Raw genomic sequence first — 18,818 nt, 5'->3', positions numbered from 1 at the left:
GGGTTACGGAACTAGTGGCGCTACTGAGCAAATCTCAGGATTATAGTGAAGGCAACATGCTTTTTTTGCTCTTTTCTGACAGAACCAGCTTTCAGGATACCTGCTGAGAAAGTTCAAGAACAGTAACGGCTGGCAGAAGCTCTGGGTAGTCTTTACCAACTTCTGCTTGTTTTTCTATAAAACACATCAGGTATGTTGAACTGGAATCTAGGCACAAAGAGTACAAGATGCCTTATCTGTTTATCTATTTCCTCTTCACATTTTGAAACTGAGCCCACCATTACAACACCTTCTCTATGAAAATGGGATTAGTACAGAGTCTCTCTGTACAGACTACCATTTTCTTGGTAGAGTCAGTGGTACAAAGTGAAGTGCTGCAGAGGAATAATGGGCCTCTCTCCAGAGAAGACCTGCACCCTAGTCCCCAGTGACCCTGTTCCTGTGTTGACTTACAGGATGACTACCCCCTGGCCAGCCTCCCACTATTGGGTTACAGTGTCAGCCTCCCCAGGGAGGCTGACAGCATCCACAAAGACTACGTTTTCAAGCTCCAATTCAAATCTCACATCTACTTCTTCCGGGCTGAGAGCAAGTACACATTTGAAAGGTAATTCTGCCATGCTTCTTTTGTTCACTGCCACTCACAAAGCCTAAGGCAAACTTCCCAGATCCTAGAAACCAAGGGTCAAGTAATGTTTACAGGAGTTTCAGTGTTATGTTCATGTTTGTATGTGAGCACCAGTGCACATATACACATGTGTACATACATACAGTGACCAAAGGATTTCTGGCACCATCATTTTTTTTTTTTTTAGTTGTGGGGAAGGCACATGTGCCACTTGAGTGTGATGGTCAGAGGACAACTTTGTAGGGTTACTTTTACCACGTACCTTTCTGTGGATCCAATTCAGGTTGTCAGGTTTGCATGGCAAGTGTTACCTCCTGAGGCATTGCATTGGCACAATCCACCTTGTTTTATGAGACAAGTGTCTCTCTGGAGCTCACTTATTAGGCTAGGCTGGCTGAGCAGCAAATCCATCTCTACCTCCTCAGTGCTGGAATTATAAGTGATCATGTCTAGCTTTTTACTCAGGGGCTAACGATGAAACTCCACTCATGCTTGCACAGTAAGAACTAGCTGGATTCTCAGTCATTATTGGTAAGATATGTGAGTTATGTCCACTGGTTTGACCCTTTTCACAGGTGGATGGAAGTCATTAAGAAGGCCAGCAGCTCACCAGGGAGACCCCAAAGTTTCACTCAGGACTGCTCACATCACTCTCCAGGGCTGGAGGCAGAGGTCAGAGAAAAGGAGGCATGTCCTTCACCCTGCTTGGACAAGAACCTATGACAGAGGCTTTCAGAGTATATAAGTACCATCCCAGGCACTAAACAACTGGCATCATCTTCCTACCAGATGATAGATGGCACTGACCCTGGAATGGGCCTCATAAGACCTCTAGGAGGGGTTCTGCTTTCCCCCAACCTCCAGAAACAATGAAGACTCATGATGGCTGGGGCACATGTTTGAGATCCATGAAAGGGAAGTGGGGGTCCTTAGTTTCATGAACATCGCCCTGCTGAGGACCAGCCCCAAATACAGGTTGGGTTGCTTCTACTTCTACTTGTAGCCTCAGACTAGCACTATACTCAGGCTTATGTGATGAGCTCATGTTACTCTAGGAGTTAGCCTCCAGATCATCCTCAGATCATAGCAAAACAAGAGTGTGGCAAAAGTTTCTCTAGTTCCCATCCCACATACCTTCTAGACCAGTGGAAAACAAAGACCACTCATCCCTAACAAGGCCTGGGAAGGCGAGGCCTCTCATCAGTTCTCAGTGCTTCTGATTAATGAGGGCAGGCATGATGCCTGTTCACCCATGTGATTTAAAATAAAAGACCATCTCCCCACCACCACCAGCACCCCCTTGGCCCCACTTTGTTCTTCAGAAGGCCACCAGAAACCATTAGGTTATAGTTATATGACAGTATTTAGAAGGGACACTGGCTCAGAGGCTACAGAAATCCCATCTGGCCAGGCTCTGTACATCAGAATGTCTCCAATCCAGGTCTTTATTGAAATGGTAGGGCTTTCAATGCTCTATGAAAACTAACACTCACTGTCAGAATACTCAGGAAGTTCAATTTTCTTTAAAAAAAAAAAAAAAAAGCCCAAAATATTCTGGACGATTCGAGTACTCATGAAAACACACAGTACCTGAACTGACACCACAAGGCAAATTATGACCATACTGGGCCCCTATGAGCCCTCAACACAATGTCCCTGGTGTAGAGGAAGAGCCAAAGCTGCCCAGTAGTCACTATGCTCCTTGGTCTACCCACTGCAGGAACTTGAGGAGTCTATAGAAGGTCACACCAGCCTCCCAAGTTGCTGCCCAGTTCTGTAAGGGCTCCCGGGTGCCTATCATAGCTTCGGTCAACCAAGAAGGTGAACACAAGTGTCGAGGGGCTGCTGTATAGGGCAGAAAGTAACCTGGCTTGTGAAGCCTACAGGCTGGTCAGTCTTTACAGTTGCAACACAACACAAGAGGGCTTCCAAGTCAGTCCTTTTAGAGCTCAAAACAAAAAGCATTCTTCTCCCTCTCTGTGAAGAGTAGTGCATTCAGTTGGTTGTTCAGCGGGTAGATGTCAGGTGGTTCCTGCTGTGTGAGAACCTGTTAAGTGAAAGGCACCATTACCGTCCCTGGACTCTGTTGCCTGGACATGCACTTCAGCAACACCTTGCAAGCCTCTTAGATGTACAGTTCACAGCATTTTTACCAGCAGCATATCACAAGATGGAAGATGTCCTGAGTATTTCAGGATCAGTATCAACTAGACCTGCTGCTCCTAAGAACCAGGGTGGGTCTCTCCCAGTGTGCAATGGCAGGATCCAGAGGATAAGGGAGGAAGAACTGGTACATCTGTCTGTAACAGCTCAGGAACCCTGAGTCTGTGGGAGTGCCATGGAAGAGTCAGTGCTTGCCTTGCCTGTCTCTTCACAGGCATGTGTCAGGTCAGGGCTCCCCGTAAGTAGCAGGCACAGCCTGGACTTACAAGCATCTATGCTGTTCTTAGGACACAGAACCTCTAAGAAGCCACCAAGTAGAAAGGTCAGAAGTCAGTGCACACAATGCTCTGTCACTGAGCCATTTTGCCACTGGAACTCTGTTCAGATACTGCCTGAGAATGAGAGTCCAACCTTCATGCATAGCTCAAAGGCACAAGAGGCCCACTTGCCTCTCCCTCTCTAACTCCAAAGGCACAAATGAGAGAGCATGCTAACCCTGACAAAGGACGAAGCAGCCTCTCCCAAGGATGAGTCCCAGGCTTCATTTAGTGTTCAGTTCCCCCATGGGGATAGCCTCCTGGGTTGGCACACTGTGCTCACCTCTGCACACGTTCCACCAGATGCACCATCAGCTTGTCTGAGATGCCAGGACAGGATTCCTCAGCCAGGCTGAAGGCGTTCTCTAGCTCCTCCAGGGCACCCACGCTCCCACCGCTCTGCTTGTGCTTCTCTTTGAGCTGCAGAGAGATCACGTACCTCACTGGCATCTTACCTGATACTCACAGTTGAAGACCTACAGAAAGCAGGACATAGCACTGCACAGGTAGTGCAACCTGCCCTGGTGATGGGACTCTTGTGGCTCTTCCACCTTGAGGCTCCTCTCTCCCAACTTGGGTTTTCAGAGGCCAGAACCATATGATTTCTTACAGACTGAAGATAATCAAGTGGATCCAGTCTGATTTAGAAATTGGGACAGAAACTCTGAATACTCTACAATGACTTTTGACAGACATCCTAGATCAGACTACAAAGTGTCAATAACCATTTCTGGGACCTCAACTCCTGAGTGTACTCTTACCTAAGGAATCATCTTCTCAGCCCTGGGAAACACTGCACACTGTTCATAACACAGCCCTAAGTGGCTGCTCCTATTCTGGCGAAAGTCACTCTTTTCAGGGAAAGACACTCAACTATTTCCATTCACCTACATCCTGTCCTCCCTCTGTGCTCTAAGTGCTACTGTCACCCACTGAGTGACAAGCTACTGCCTACAATCTACTATCTGAGCTTCAGATCCATATGTGAACATTCATTCCTGGCTACACTATATTTCTGAAAATATTCTGGCAACAGTGACATAAGGTCATGTGGCCACCAAGGCATCATCACCTCCCTGACCTAGGTCTGACCTAACTATCCTTTGCCTTCCTCTACAGAAAAACCGTGTGGTGGTTGGGCATTGCCAAAATCAGTGGTACTGTAATGCCAGAGGACCTTAGCAGGTCTGTGCACACAGAAAGGTACTGGTCAGGTCAGTTCCTTCCAGTCCTTTATGGTACAGTCCTCCTCGGGAAGCTGGACTCACAAGCCTATGCATAACTAGATGCAGTAAAACCAGAAATCAAGTAGATAAAGCCCAGGCTCAGGGCCCACTAAAACACCACACAATGGCTCTGCAGACAGCACAAAGTCAGTGCCCCACATGACCACAGGCTCAGCTCTCTTCTCACCTCTCCAAAGACAGGACGCACTAGTGTGGACAAGCACTGGGACCTTGGCTGTCTCTTGATAGGCTCAGCAGGCTGCAAGGGGGAAAGCAAGACACTGGGTACATGGAGATAAAGAGAGGCTCCATTTCCTGTCTCCTCAATCTGTCTTGAACAGGCTGACAGAGCACAGATCAGGGGGTCAACCCCCAAACTACAAGGTAGCCCAGGCCATCGGTTATCAGGCCTGTACCTAAGCACCAGCAGACCCAGGCTTCAGCCTGACTCCTAGGTAGCTCAGTGCCACTCTGCCCTGTCTTTCTCAAGCTCTTTGTCCAGACCCCAGATAATGAGTGTTTAATATAGCCCTAGGTCAAGGGCACTTGGGAGCTGACCTCCTCAAAGCCTGATACACAGTAGTCCACATCTGTGCCCCAGGAAAACTGAGGCGGGCTGGTACATATGGGGCAGTGCTCTGGCCCAGGGCATGAACAGACCTTCTGTGAGCTGTGCAGAGCAGTCCCCTTGTGCAGCTTGCTATGTGGACTTGGCCGGATGGTTGGAGGAAACGTCCAGATGGGACCCTGCTCCCCATCCTCAGCCTCACCATCACTAAAGAGGATAAAGAATCAGAAGAACTGATGGAGACAGGGCTGGAAGGAAACACGACACCAAGGTACATCTCCTTTCTCTGAAGCAGCCTCTTGGCCTAGGAGGCCCTAAACAGTGGGCAGAACTCAATCCAGGCTGCAGCATTTAGGTGATAGTCAAAGGCCCTATCCTTCAGACTACAGGTTCCCTGCCCAGATAAGTCCTCACCCTAGCAACCAAGCCCTGCCTCTGGAGAGGAGACCTCCACTGGCATCAAGTACCAGGGAGCTCTTGAGGACTTAAAAAAAAAGAAAAAAAGTCCTACATGTCAGAATCCTCAGAACTGGACTCCTCGCCATGCCCCTCAGACTTCCAGCGCTTATATCGGTCAATAAGTTCAGTGAGAAAGGAGGTCTTCTTGGTGTAGCGTGTGATGAATTTGTGCTTCAGGAGCTCCTTGGCAGTGGGTCGCTGCCAGGGAGACAGACAAAGTCAGAGCTGAATTCCACCCTCACAAAAGACACAAGAAGGACAGGTAAGGCTGTGAAGGCTGGGCCCTGTCCCATCAAGTAAACATCCTCCCTTAAAACACTTTTCCCCAAACCCCTCAGCTGCCTGGGGTAGCCCAAGTAGGGATAGGCCTTACGAATCGTGGGTCCTTATTGAGGCAGGCCTCTACAAACTCCTTGAAGGGTTTGCTGTGGTGGCCCTCCAACGTGGGTGGGTTGTTTTTGGGAATCAGGAACAGGACTCGCATAGGGTGGAGGTCAGAGTTTGGCGGCTCCCCCTTGGCCAGCTCGATGGCTGTGATGCCCAGGGACCAGATGTCAGCCTAGACAGGGTATCACACAGGACAATTGCTACATGAAACATTTAGAGGCAGTGGCAGTATACTCCCACCTCCCATCCAGAACTCACCTTGAAGTCATAGGCCGACTGCTTGATAACTTCAGGGGCCATCCAGAAGGGAGTACCCACAAATGTGTTCCTCTTGATTTGTGTGTCTGTGAGCTGTCCAGCCACACCGAAGTCTGCCAGCTTCACATCACCCTGCTCTGACAGCAGCACGTTGGCAGCTGCTCATACAGGACAGGTGGGCATCACCCTTGGCTCCACAGCCCCCCAGAATAACCCTGCATGCACTCCCTGACTAGTGATGGGATGGTAGCCTCTGGCCCCTGGGGACGGCAGCAGATATGTCTTGGGAACTTAGTTTTCCTTGACAGTGGCCACCTGGCAGAGCAGGCACCTGTCTGGGAACCTACAGGAGCATTCCTACCTTTGTTCCAGGGCCTGCATGTTTATGTTTTCTGACAAGCACCAACAATAGCGACACCCACCTCACATATAATCATAGTGACCCTAACTGAAGGGTACGGCTGGCATGGCTAGTCAGGGCATCTGTCACTCTGCCTACAGGATTCCTCACTGTGACGTAAGGCTCAGCTATCCTCACCAAGTCATTTATGGCGGGCTGGCCCAACTTTGTGAGTACTCATCAAGACTGGACCACACAAGAATGTCACACAAGTCCACACTTGAGTCCACACACCACTCCTGCCTTGAACTAGTAAACAACTGGTACAAAACTAGTACACAACTGGTTTCCTTCACATATATGAAAACCAAGATTAGGTGAACTGAGATTAGGAAAGTTTTGCTAGGCTGGTGAAGTAGCTCAGTAGCAGAATGTTTGCTTAAGATGCACAATCCCCTAGGCTCTACCCTCAGTGTGGCCATTAAAAATGGGGGTAAAAAGCCACCCATCCCCCGCCCCAGTTTCCAGGTGATAGAAGAGGTCCCCACATCCCATTCCTCAGGCACCACAATCTACTAGGCTCCAAGTGCCCATCTCTTTCTAGGTCATGGGCAGAGCTGCAGCCATGCCCACCCCGCAGGACCTTTGATGTCTCTGTGGATCTTGCGCTCTGAGTGCAGATAATCCAGGCCTTTCAGGATCTCCCGCAAGATGGTGGCAATATAGGTCTCCTCCAGTGGACCAGGTTTCAGCTGCAGGAGCACAGAAGGGAAGAACCTCACACCCATACCACCACAGCACCTGAGCAGCACCACCCACCAACCTCTGAGTCCTTGTGGAAGAAGCCTGGAGTCTTTATGTTCCTTAGTTTAGTTTCAGATCCCCAGGATAATGGGGTAAGTAAGGAGAAATGCAGGTGACAGTCTGTTTTCAGAAAATGTAAGAGCTGCTTTAATCATTTCTGTGACTATAAAGATGAGAATAGGTTAACACGGCCATGACTCACTTATTTGTCTGGGGGGCTCTAACTGTGCCTATGCCCCTAGCCCAGGAGAGGCCCAAGACTTCGTTTAGCATCAACCAGAGCAAGATGAACAGTGATTTGCTTTAAAACTAACAATTCCTGATTAACATATAGAACAGTGATAGGTAAGACTATCACTTATAGATAAGTAGCCTGAGAAAGCCCACAACCCTAAAAGTTTGCAGGGCAGTGGGTCCTGGGGCATTGTAAGACGAGCCTCAAAAGCAAGCTCTCATTGCTTGAGTCTGAACTTACCAAGTCCAGCGCAGAGCCGCCACCCAGGTACTCCATGATAATCCATAGCTTGGTGCTCTGGGAGCAGAGAGACCTGTCAGTGTCTGAGCAGCAAATGCTGCAGTGGGAATACCCAAGTGTGGAGTCCACACGCCACCCCTCTAACTCCTCCAAAAGTAGTCAGCTGGGGCAGCCTGGCCATACAGCAACTATAGCAGGCAAGTTCCTGCCAAATAAGAAGGTTCTAGCTGGGCAAGGTAATGAATGCCTATAATCCCAACACTTGGGAGGATCAGAAGTTCAAGGTCAAATTGGGCGACATGAGACCTCACGTTTTTTAAAAGGGAAGAAGGGCTGGAGAGATAGCTTGGCAGTTAAAAGCATGTGCTTCTCTTTCAGAAGACCCAAGTTCAACTCCCAACACCCATTATCAGGTGACTCACAAAGGCCTGTAGCCTCCATACCAGGAGGATCCAATACCCTCTCTGGCCTCTGTAGGCACACACACAGACTCATGTACACATACTCCCACCCAGCACATACAAATAAAAATTATAACAAAAAAGTTAATACTAAAAAATTAAAAGGAGGACCAAGCTAGGCATGGTGGAAGAGGCAGGTGGGTATCTGTGAGTTTAAGGTCAGCCTGGCTCATATAGTATGGACAAACAGAATTACACAGTGAGACTCTGTCTCAATAACAAACCACCAAAAACAAAACAAGGAAGGCTAGAAGTAGTTGGCACCCACCTTATTCCAATACTTGGGAGACAGAGGCAGGCAGATCTCTTGTGAGTTCAAGGCCAGCCTGGTCTACATGGACTCTGTCCAAGGGGAGAAATGGAGAAAAGGCCTCTTGGACCACCCAGCTACCATACCTCTGGTACAGGCACTTGGTGGACAGACCAGTTGCTCAGAACAGTACCTGAGTCTTCTCTGCACTCTCAGCACTCTGCTCAAGTGCCCTCCAGGCTGTCCCCAAAAGTATCGACTGCCTGCAGGGACCCCTTAAACTGTGCCTAACAATACTGACCTTTGAGAACTGGCACTTCTCAAGAGAATAGGCTGTTTTTATGAAGCTGAGATATCAGGGAGGGTGGGCCTCTCAGCCCTTCCAGAGGGATTCCCATGTGCCCACAGCTGTCACCTTCTCTGCTCTCTCCTATCCTTGGACACATATTAATCCCTCTGGAAACAAAAGAGAAAGCCTGGCACAGAACCTTCAGTGTGCTCTATCCCCAACCACTACAGACCCCTCCCTCTTGTAGGCACCTTCAGGTAGGAGCCGAAGTAGCGGGTGATATAAGGACTGTCACATTGGCTGAGCACAGTGATCTCCTGTTGGATGTCCTCAATCTCATCCTCGGCCTCTTCCAGGTCAATGATCTTGATGGCCACCACCTCCTTAGTGTGGTTGTCAATCCCCTTGTACACCTCCCCAAATGAGCCCTTGCCAATTCGGTCAAGCTTGGTGAAGAGTTCCTCTGGGTCCACACGAGAATGCTATAGAAGCCAATAGAAAAAGAAGGTTGGGATACTGCATGGGCAACAGCCATTAGAGGAAATACTAGACAGAAGAGACTGCCCTGCTGACTGAGGGCAGGACCCACTGTAAGGAACTGAAGGGAACTCACCTTGTTTCTTTTTCAACCTTGTTAAGTTCCATCTCTTATTAGGTAACACTCCCACAAAACAGCTGTCCCCCAAACACTATTTTGTGCCAATTAAAAGGAACCAAACAGGGCTGGTAAGATGGTTCATCTAGTAAAGGCACTTGCCACCAAGCCCAACAACCTCAGTTTGATTCCCTAGACCCACATGGGGAATAAGAGAACTGACTCCCAGAAAGTTGTCTTGCGACCAACACATACAGGCCGTGGGGGCTGCAAGATGACAGAGTTTTCGAATAGGGGTAGGAAGGTAACTGAGTGGCAGAGTGCTTGCTAATATGCCCAAGGCCTGGAGTTTAATCCCCAGCATGGAAAAAAAGCAACATATGAAAAGGCAAAATCAACCTTATTTACAACTGTGTAAGTACTGACATTCCAATCACTCTGTGATTAGGAAGAGCTTGTACTAGGTGTTTACTTACAAAGCCTGTCCTCCAAGAATAAACATGGCTGCCTGCTTCCCTGAGGCCTAACTGCCACAGCCTTTTCTCTTGGAATATAGCAATAGACCTGACTAAACCCAATCTAAGACTTTCCAAAGACATTTCAATCTGAAATTGCCAACTAGCTACATTCCTAAGGTTTTAAACCATGAAACAAGTAATAGGGTGGTATAGACAACCAAACTCCCCAGCCCTTTACCTGCCAAGAACTCTGCAGAACAAGGCAAGGCAGATCAGAGACAAGTTTAGGGAAGAACTCCAGGAACAAGGAGAGTGTCTCAATACAGAAGTCACCTGACCCTTCCAAGCAAAGCTGCCTTTGTGAGGCCTGAGTATGTGCCACTAACTCCCATGCAGTTCCCACTCTAAGCAGACCAGCTATGTCATCCATATGTACCCTACCCTACGTTGGCCGGGAGGCTGAGAATGGTTAAGAGGTCTGGGGTTTGTGTCCAAACACCCACATGATCTTAAGCACCGCCCACATGTGGTACACATACATATATGTAGGTACTCATGAATATACATAAAGGTAAGTGAATCTTAGAAGAAAAAAAAAGGAAAGAAGGAAGGAAAAGAAAAAGAAGACAAGACCAGGAGATGGCTGAGTGAGTAAAAGCACATGTCATCAAGTCTAACAATCTTGATTTGATCCCCTGACTCACATAGTAGGAGAGAACCAACTCTCCTAAGTGGTCTTCTAACACCTACACTGTGGTAATATAGACCTACCCATCCATAAATATATGTGATTGTTGCTTTTTGATTTTTAAAGAAAAAGGTAGCGCAATCCAATCCAAAGTGACTCTTCTCACAGCCACATTCAACCTGGCAGCCATATCTTAAGACCAGCTCTCAGTGTGCAGCAGGAGAGGCTTGGAGCAGGTCTACTGCCTAAACTCCTGAGAGGCCACACTAAGATTTGGACAGACAGAGAAAGCTAAGAGCTGCCTGAGGTTCCTTAGGCTGCACTGGCCAGGGAGTAGTGTTTGATCCCAGCCTCACCTGCTTAAATAAAAAGCCAAGAAAAATTCTCAAGTGTGGCTGATAAGTCAGACACTTCAGCTATTTCAAGATCAGTACTGGATCCAAGCCAGAAAGAACCACTCCAGGCCATGTGCCCTTAACACACTCATCAATGTAGAGACCACTGATAAAGGTATAGTGATCAGGGTGACAATATCTCAGCCTCCATCACTTCATGTCTGGGCAGTGACCACTTGATCCCCAGCTCAAAGCCAGCCCTGAAAGCCCAGTGCAGAATAAGATCCACATAGCAGACCTTTTCCTGCCTGTTCTGTTGTTTTGTTTTGTTGTTTTGGCTTTGTTTTTCTGCCTGTTTCTGCCCCAGCAGGCCCCAAAACACCTTCTCAAACCCTTCTTTCTCAAACCACTTGGTCCCCACTGTTTCTTCAGCTGCTACAGCTCCACCATGTGTAGTTCTGAGACACCTTGAGAGTCATCTCAGAGATCTTCAGAGGGTCTAGTTGATGACTTGAGGTTATATAGTTTTATCAATGGTTCAGTCCAGTGCTTGCTAAAGTAGCCTAAGAAATCCTGGAAGAAAGAGGCCAAGCCAAGACGACTATCCTTCCAATTCTCAGGGGCCCCTTTCCTACTCCTCAGGCTCAGACACCGTATCCTCCCACACTGCTCAGACATTTTGAGAATCCTTAGTTGCCCTCTTCTTGGGAAACTTAGAATCAGAACTGGTCCACTATAGCAGTCCAAGAAGAATACTTCAGGCCAGGTATTTACTCACCGCTGCCTCAGAGAAGGGGAAAACAACAGACCCCAAAGCCAGAGTTCTAGGCTTTGTGCAAGGAAGGTGGGAATCCTAGTCTTCAAAGTCTACGGTTTTTTTTTTTTGGATACCTATAGCTGTGAACCAGCCAGCCTTAGAAACAGTATGACAGGAACCTTTCTGGCACAGTCTCTGTATTGACACCCTCGAAGCAGCCCTAGTCCGAAGCCCAGCCAATCAAAGACAGCTAGCATCCTGATCTGGGTGGCTCAGATTTCTCTTCTGGACAGGATTGTTATGAACCATCACTCAAGCCATTTAACTTACTCTGAACAACTAAGACCTATTCTCTCTCCGTTCCATCCTAGGGATATTATACCTACAGTCTCTGGCCTGTCTGCCAACATGCCTGCTGTGTATCACCTCCCCAAAACAAGAGGAACAACTCAGCACACATCCTCAATTACCACCACACAGTTACACAGTGCTTGCCCATAACCATCTGGTCCTTCCAGAGATGGGCAGGAACTGGCTAGGTAAAAAAAGGTAATCTAAGACAGAAGCACAGGCTATGGGGGGAAAGTACAAGCCTTACCACACAAAAGAAGCAGTTTCATGGGACTCTATGGCAGCCATCTTGGGAGAAAACAGCCCTACAAAGGTTTTGTGTCACTTTCAGAAGCCAAGTATGTCTAGGCTGGACATAGGCCCCTAAAAAGACAAAAGGGTGTTTTCTCTCTTTGAGAAAGGTCCTCTAGCCATCATCTCTCTACTCCTTCACAGTTCATAACTCCAGGGGCCTACAAGAGCAAAGCCTAAGCCTCTTAAAAATAAACTAAAGGCAGAGTTTTTTTTTCTCTCAGTATGTTATATAATTAGAGGCGAAATGTCAAAAATGTATTTAAAATGTGTTAGCTTAATTCAGCATCAGTTAGCAAGCTCAGGATCCCATCTGTGACAGCTGGGCCAAAAGCCCTACCCAACAACTGTGAATAGTCTTCCAGGCTGGTTCGGTTTCCTCCAAGGAGCCCTGCCTCCAGTTCCTGCCCACAAGCAGCGGACGGACACGCTTCCTGTCTGCACACCCAGTTCTCAAGGATGCAGAGAGAAAGGGGGGGAGAGCGGGGGAGGTGCTGCTCTGTCCACAAGAACTGATTCCTTCACTGTGCAACTGTCAAGCCTCCTAAGCCTAACCAAACCGAGCCCTTAAAAAGCAAGTCCCACACCTAACGCCAGAGGAAAATCAGCCGACAGGATAGTTTATTCCACTTCACTAACGGCTGCCTGTCATATTTGCTCTGAAATAATAACAACAAATAAATAAAGGCGAGAAAGGGGGTCCAGAGAGCAAACCACCGAACTCTCTAACCCTACGCAGCCCTCATCTTGCCTGTGAGGTTCTGTGTTGGGGTTACATCCGGTTAACCAAGGAAGGAAAAGTCCATCTTCTGGAAAGATGCTCCGAGCCTGGGTCCAGCAGGTTCTGCCCAGGGTAGGCTCTTGATCTGTCCACACCAGCTCCAGAGCAGAACCCCTCACAATGCAGAGGTTTCCCTGTGGGTCACGTCTTCCGCAGGCGCTGGCTCGGCAAAGGCCACAGCTACAACGGCCCGAAGACGCGCCCCAAGGCATACGGCCTCCGCCCCTCTCCCGCCTCAAGTGGACAAATCCGCTCCACCGCGAACCACGGACTCGGCACGCCGACGCCCACACTCACCTGGTGCGCGAAGCCCCTAAGGTGAGCCATGTCCCCGCTGACGTGACCAGTCTGTCGCAGCCGCTCCGCCAGCTCGCCTCAAGCACCTGTGAGAAACCGCAGGCCGCTTGGTCAACAGCGGCCCGGGGACCCGTTCCGTGGCGTCCCTCCACCCGCGACCTCCGGTCTCGCGCCCAGAGCCCCTGATCCGCCCTCAGGGCGTGCCCGGCCTCCCCAACATTCAGGCGAGGCCCGCTGGCAGCGCCCACCTCCGGGCGGCTCCATCCCAGACTCCCGGCCCGCTTCGCAGTCCCCACGGCGGCTCACACCGCAATTTGGTCTCTCGGAACGCCCAGGCCTCCCAGCCCGTGAGGTGGAGGCAGCAGCTCTGAGCAGGACGTCGTGGCGAGCGCGAAGCTCTGTGGGACTAGGAGTCCCGCAGTATGCCCGGTACCCCGGGCACGCAATATTGAAACTACAAGTCCCAGCAGGCTGCGCGGTAGGATGCGGAGTTACGCAGGTGCCCTGAGGCCCCGATGGCGTCAGACTACACGTCCCAGGAGAACATACGGTGGGCGGTCAGTAGACAGGCACCAATAAGCCACACACTGGATCCGAACCCTGAAATACGCCTTGGCTGGGCCGCCCCTCCTGTCAGGCCGCGCGGTGTGACGGGTGCAGCGCGTGCGCAGTTGCCTTGACGTTTTCTAGGCTTTTTTTTCCCCCCCAGCCCTTCTCTCATTTTCCCAGCTGGGTTTGCCAAGTCTCTGCGTCGCATACTGTGTGCCTGGAGTGCGAACCCACATTACCCTCAGGTCCTGGTGCTCCAGCTTTAACCCTCAGTGTGACCTTCTTGTCTGCACTTAGCAACACACACAGACAGACAGACAGACAGACAGACACACACACACACACACACACACACACACACGTATGCTCGCGCGCCCTTAGAGAAGTTGCCCATTGCTTGGACAAGTGCTTCTCTCTTGCCTCAGTTTCCTATCTGAAAAGGTGTAATCGTAGGGCCCCAGGATGTGACCTGGTGCTGGGAAGGTGTGGGGGGGTGGGGTACCCAAGGCTGGAAGATGACTTTCATGCTGTGAATTCAGGATGAGTGACCTGGCCAGCAGTGTCCACTTCTATGCAGTCTCCTAGTGGTCCACAGGAGGGAGATTTGGCTCCGTACTGTGTCCGTTCTAGTGAATCAACGCCTATGATGGCTCAGTGCAAACCACCATAATGTCCCCACTCCCCAACTCGTGAAGGCTTTTGTTTCTGTTCTCTGGTGGATTTTCTTCCTGGGCACCATCCTGGGGCCTTCTTAAACCTTGCATCTAAGACAGTACCTTGCATCTGACTCTCTTTGATCCCCAAGCGTTACTACATGTTGATTAGGGTTTGTTTGCTGTGTTTCTTCCCAGAAGAAAAAAGACTTCCAGCAAACAGGTCTGTTCTGGGTCCTGAAGCACCATGGTCTCCCCCAAGGCATAAACAATGGGGGTAAATACTTTTATTGCCCCTGAAGCAGATTAGAAAATCTGTAGGATGGCCTTTAGGGTAGCCTGACAGTATGAGTCTACTACCTACCTATCCCTACCAGGAAAGTCTGACATTTGGCAAGGCCTTTTCTGTTATTTTAAGACTTATTTATGTACATAAGTTTGTATGTCACATGTGAACAGGAACCTACCAAGATCTGAAAAGAGTCTTAGATCCCCTGGAGCTGGAGTTTCAGAGGGGGTCGTATGCCCATTGATATGGGTGCTGGAACTAAATTCTGGTCCTCTGGAAGAGCAACAGGAATTCTTTTTTTTTTTTTTTTTTTTAAATATTTATTTATTTATTTTATTGGTGAGTACACTGTAGCTGTCTTCAGACACACCAGAAGAGGGCATCCAATCTCATTACGGATGGTTGTGAGCCACCATGTGGTTGCTGGGATTTGAACTCAGGACCTCTGGAAGAGCAGTCAGTGCTCTTAACCGCTGAGCCATCTCTCCAGCTCGCAACAGGAATTCTTAATGGTTGCAGCATCTCTGTAGGCCTTTGCTATTGTTTTTTTTTAAGACAGGATCTCATTCTGTAGCTGAGGCTGGCCTAAAACTCTCTATGTAGCCCATTTTGGCCTCAAATTCACAGCAGTTCTCTCTCTGCCTCCCAAGTGCTGGGATTTTATACATATGAACCACCGGACTCCATGTGAAAAGCCCTACTTAGGGGCTTAAGTGAGATTAAACTTCATATCAGTTTATTGCCTTGTTCTTAGATCAAAGAGATAGCGAAGAGTTGTTGGCTATTTAGGCAAACTTCCATGTGATTTAGCAATAAAACACTTCCCAAGGGCCTGGAGCGATTCTTCAACTGTTAAGAGCACTGGAGACTTCTGCACAGCACCCAAGTTTGATTCCCAGTATCCACGTGGTGGCTCACAACCATTTGTCACTCCAGTTTCAGGGAGACCCAAATCCTCTTTTAGCCTCTGTGGGCATCAGGCACACAAGTGGTACACAAACATCCATGGATGTGAATGACTATACATGTAAAATAATAAATTCATTGTATCTTAGTTCTTTTTTTTTTTTTTTTGTTTTTTTGAGACAGGGTTTCTCTGTGTAGCCCTGGCTGTCCTGGAACTCATCTGTAGACCAGGCTAGCCTCGAACTCTCAAACTCAGAAGTCCGCCTGCCTCTGCCTCCCTCCCAAGTGCTGGGATTAAAGGCGTGTGCCACCACCGCCTGGCTGTATCTTAGTTCTTATTGCTGTGATGAAACACTATGACCAAAGCCACATGGAGAGAAAAGTGTTTCTTGGCTTATAATCCTAATACACTGTTCCTCACCAAAGGAAGTTAGGACAGGAACTCAAACAAAGCAGGAACCTGGAGGCAGGACCTGATGCACAGACAATGGAGAGGTGCTACTTACTGGCTTGTTCCCCATGGCTTGTGTAGCCTGCCTTCTTATAGAAACCAGGGCCACCAGCCCAGGGATGGCCCCACCCACAATGGACGATGGCATTGTCATGATTATTGGAGCATCTCCTGTCTCGTCTCAAGGCTGTATAAAGATTGTTTCCCATCACCTGGAATTGTTTTTGGTGACGGTTTGTATATACTTGGCTGAGGGAATGGCACTAATGGCCCTAGCTCATCCTAGCTGCCTGGAGTCCAGGCAGCTAGTAGCCTTCAGATGAAGATGTAGAACTCTCAGCTCCTCCTGCACCATGCCTGCCTGGATGCTGCCATGTTCACACTTTGATAATAATGGACTGAACCTCTGAACCTGTAAGCTAGTCCCAATTCAATGTTGTCCTTATAAGAGTTGTCTTGATCATGGTGTCTGTTCACAGCAGTAAAACCCTAAGACAGCTTCTAAAGAGCTGATTCACCCAATAACTGCTCAGAGGAGAAAGGGAAGGGGAAACTTCTGATCCCAGTCACGGGGTCCCAAAGAGACCACAAAGAGAAGGAAAGAGGGGAGAAAAAATATTAAGTTTGAACATAATAAAATAAAGTTTCCAAAGAAAGGAGAGTGTTAGAAATTAGAAAAAAAGAATGCTTTTCATAAAAAATAGACGACAGTGTAAAGGAGGACATATGGATCCCATGACATTTGTTATGAACACCAGCATACTGCTGCTGCTACTACTGTGTTTAAAGTGATTGTAATTTTATAAACTCTCTCTAAGAAAGATTAAACTAAGGCAGACTTAGATAAAGAAAGGACTCAAAGATGGAGTGCTGAGTGACAGGGGATATAGAACAGAGATGAGAGAAAGGCTCTGTAAATCAACTGAAGAAAGTGCGGATGAGCTGAGGGCTGGAGCAGCGAGCACGGGGCACACGCATCGAGCACGGGGCACACATGGCTCTGCAGCCAGGCCTCTGTGTGTATCATAGCCTTCAGCTGCTTATTTATATACGACTCCTAAGTGTATGAACGAGTGGGTCTCGGATTCTTATGTCTTCTCTCAGGGTTCTTTTCCTTCCATTGATTTACCTTGTCCAACTTCAATGTGACAGTTTTTTTTATTTTATCTTATACTTTATTTTGTTTAAAAATCTATTTTTGATAAAAGGAAAAAATAAAAACAAAACACTCACCACAAAGGAGTCATGTCCTGTCCCCACTTCTCTCATGGAGGTTCACACCTCCTCAGGCACAGGCACACATGTAGTGCACAGACATTCATGCAGGCAAAACACTCATACACATAAAATAATAAAAATAAATCCAAAAATAATTTTAAAAATTCAGTCCCTAGTCACTTTTAAAATCCAAAGTCTCTTTTAAAATCAAGAGTCTCTCAACTGCGGGCTCCTATAAAATAAGAAATAAGTTAGGTACTTTCTTATTTCCAGAGGGAAGAACCAAGGCAGAGTCACAGTCAGATCAAACCAACCTCCAACAACACAGAATTCATACAGCGCCCAATGTCTAGAATTCACTCGAGATCTTAGCTCTTCCAAACGACCTGGGTCACTTCTCTGGCTCCACCCTCTGTAATACACAGAGCTTCTTCCCTAGGCTCCAGCTCCACAGCAACTGGTGTTCTTGGTGAGCATCCTATGATATTGACATCTCCAAAATGCTGGGGTCTTCTGCTGCAACTGGGCTGCACTTCACCTGTAGCCTCACCTGGGCTCTCACAGTGCCAAGCCTCAGCTGCTCTCCATGTCCCCTTTGTGCCTTCAAAACTAGTTCCATGAGGGAGATTCTTACACATGACCAAACTTGGTTGCCAGCACAAGGTACAACCTTGGCCACATCTGAACATGGCTTGCATGTGCTGACTCTGAGAAAACACATCCCCAAAGATTTTTGCCTCAGTGATGTTGGCCTCTTCTTAGTCACCGTTATCTTCTCAGCTCTAGCTGACCAGCATCAATTGTCCCAGCAAAAGCAAAGGTTGTACTTTCAGTAGTTCTGGTCTCTGGTTAATCACAGCTAATTCTTCAGCCACAGCTGACCAGAACCACAGATTCTCAACTGAAAATAGCGAACAGCTCTGATAGAACCATTAAGCAACACTCAGGCTTCCCTCGGAAATTTCACAAACCAGGCCTCCATCCTCTACACAGTTCCCAACATTCCTCTTGCCCAAGCTCCCACAGAACAGCTCACCAAGGTTTGAACGCTCAACGGCTCATGTCACCCAAAATTCTAAAGTCTTTCCACAATCCTTCCCAAGCAACATGGTCAGGTCAGTCACAGCAATACCCTACTATCCTGGTACCAATTTCTAGCCTAGTTTGTTGAGGATTTGTCTTTTACTGTTTATTGTAATGTTAAGTGTTGGCCTCCAAGATTTGGAGTCTACACATAGTCTGAGGGATCCTGCCCCCTCCCCCACCCCCCACCCCACCCCCCGTTAATCCCCAATAGCTGAGGAGAAGCAGAGATTACGTTTCCTAGGCTAGAGACTGTGAGGAAGGAGCAGAGGCACAGGGAGAAGGGGGGGGAGGGGAGAAAGGAAGGGGGAGAGGGAGGGGGGAGGAGGAGGGGAGAGGAAGAGGGTGGGAGAGGAAGAGGGAGGGAGAGGGAGGAGAGGGAGGGGGAGGAGAGGGGGAGGGGAGGGGCAGGGGAGGGGCAGGGGGAGGGGGGAGTGGAGGGGGAGGGGGAGAGGGAGAGGGAGAGGGAGAGGGAGAGGGAGAGGGAGAGG

The 18,818-nt window shown here is 48.6% G+C and overlaps 2 protein-coding genes across 2 annotated transcripts in view; one reads left to right on the top strand and one right to left on the bottom strand.

Annotated features, from left to right (window-relative positions):
• Farp2 (FERM, ARH/RhoGEF and pleckstrin domain protein 2) overlaps positions 1-1,917 on the top strand; it is a 102,703-nt gene extending 100,786 nt beyond the window's left edge. The window contains exons 25-27 of the mRNA XM_028755323.1: positions 83-190; positions 456-607; positions 1,204-1,917. Of these exons, the coding sequence (XP_028611156.1) occupies positions 83-190; positions 456-607; positions 1,204-1,351 (408 nt within the window). The 3' untranslated portion in view covers positions 1,352-1,917. The remainder of the gene's footprint in view (positions 1-82; positions 191-455; positions 608-1,203) is intronic.
• Positions 1,918-2,043: 126 nt separating this feature from the next.
• Positions 2,044-13,604, bottom strand: Stk25 (serine/threonine kinase 25). Its single transcript, XM_028755325.1, has 12 exons — positions 13,427-13,604; positions 13,179-13,264; positions 8,877-9,107; positions 7,626-7,682; positions 6,990-7,098; positions 6,007-6,164; positions 5,735-5,920; positions 5,414-5,559; positions 4,995-5,109; positions 4,522-4,593; positions 3,392-3,528; positions 2,044-2,675 (listed from the first exon to the last, which is right to left on the bottom strand). The coding sequence occupies exons 2-12, from the start codon at positions 13,206-13,208 to the stop codon at positions 2,636-2,638; spliced, it is 1,281 nt and encodes a 426-aa protein (XP_028611158.1). The 5' UTR covers positions 13,209-13,264; positions 13,427-13,604; the 3' UTR covers positions 2,044-2,635.
• Between the last annotated feature and the right edge of the window lie 5,214 nt (positions 13,605-18,818).

Source organism: Grammomys surdaster, unplaced genomic scaffold (assembly GCF_004785775.1).
Source record: "Grammomys surdaster isolate TR1022 unplaced genomic scaffold, NIH_TR_1.0 126059, whole genome shotgun sequence".
Classification (NCBI taxonomy): Eukaryota; Metazoa; Chordata; class Mammalia; order Rodentia; family Muridae; genus Grammomys; species Grammomys surdaster.
This window is presented reverse-complemented; position numbering and strand designations above follow the sequence as displayed.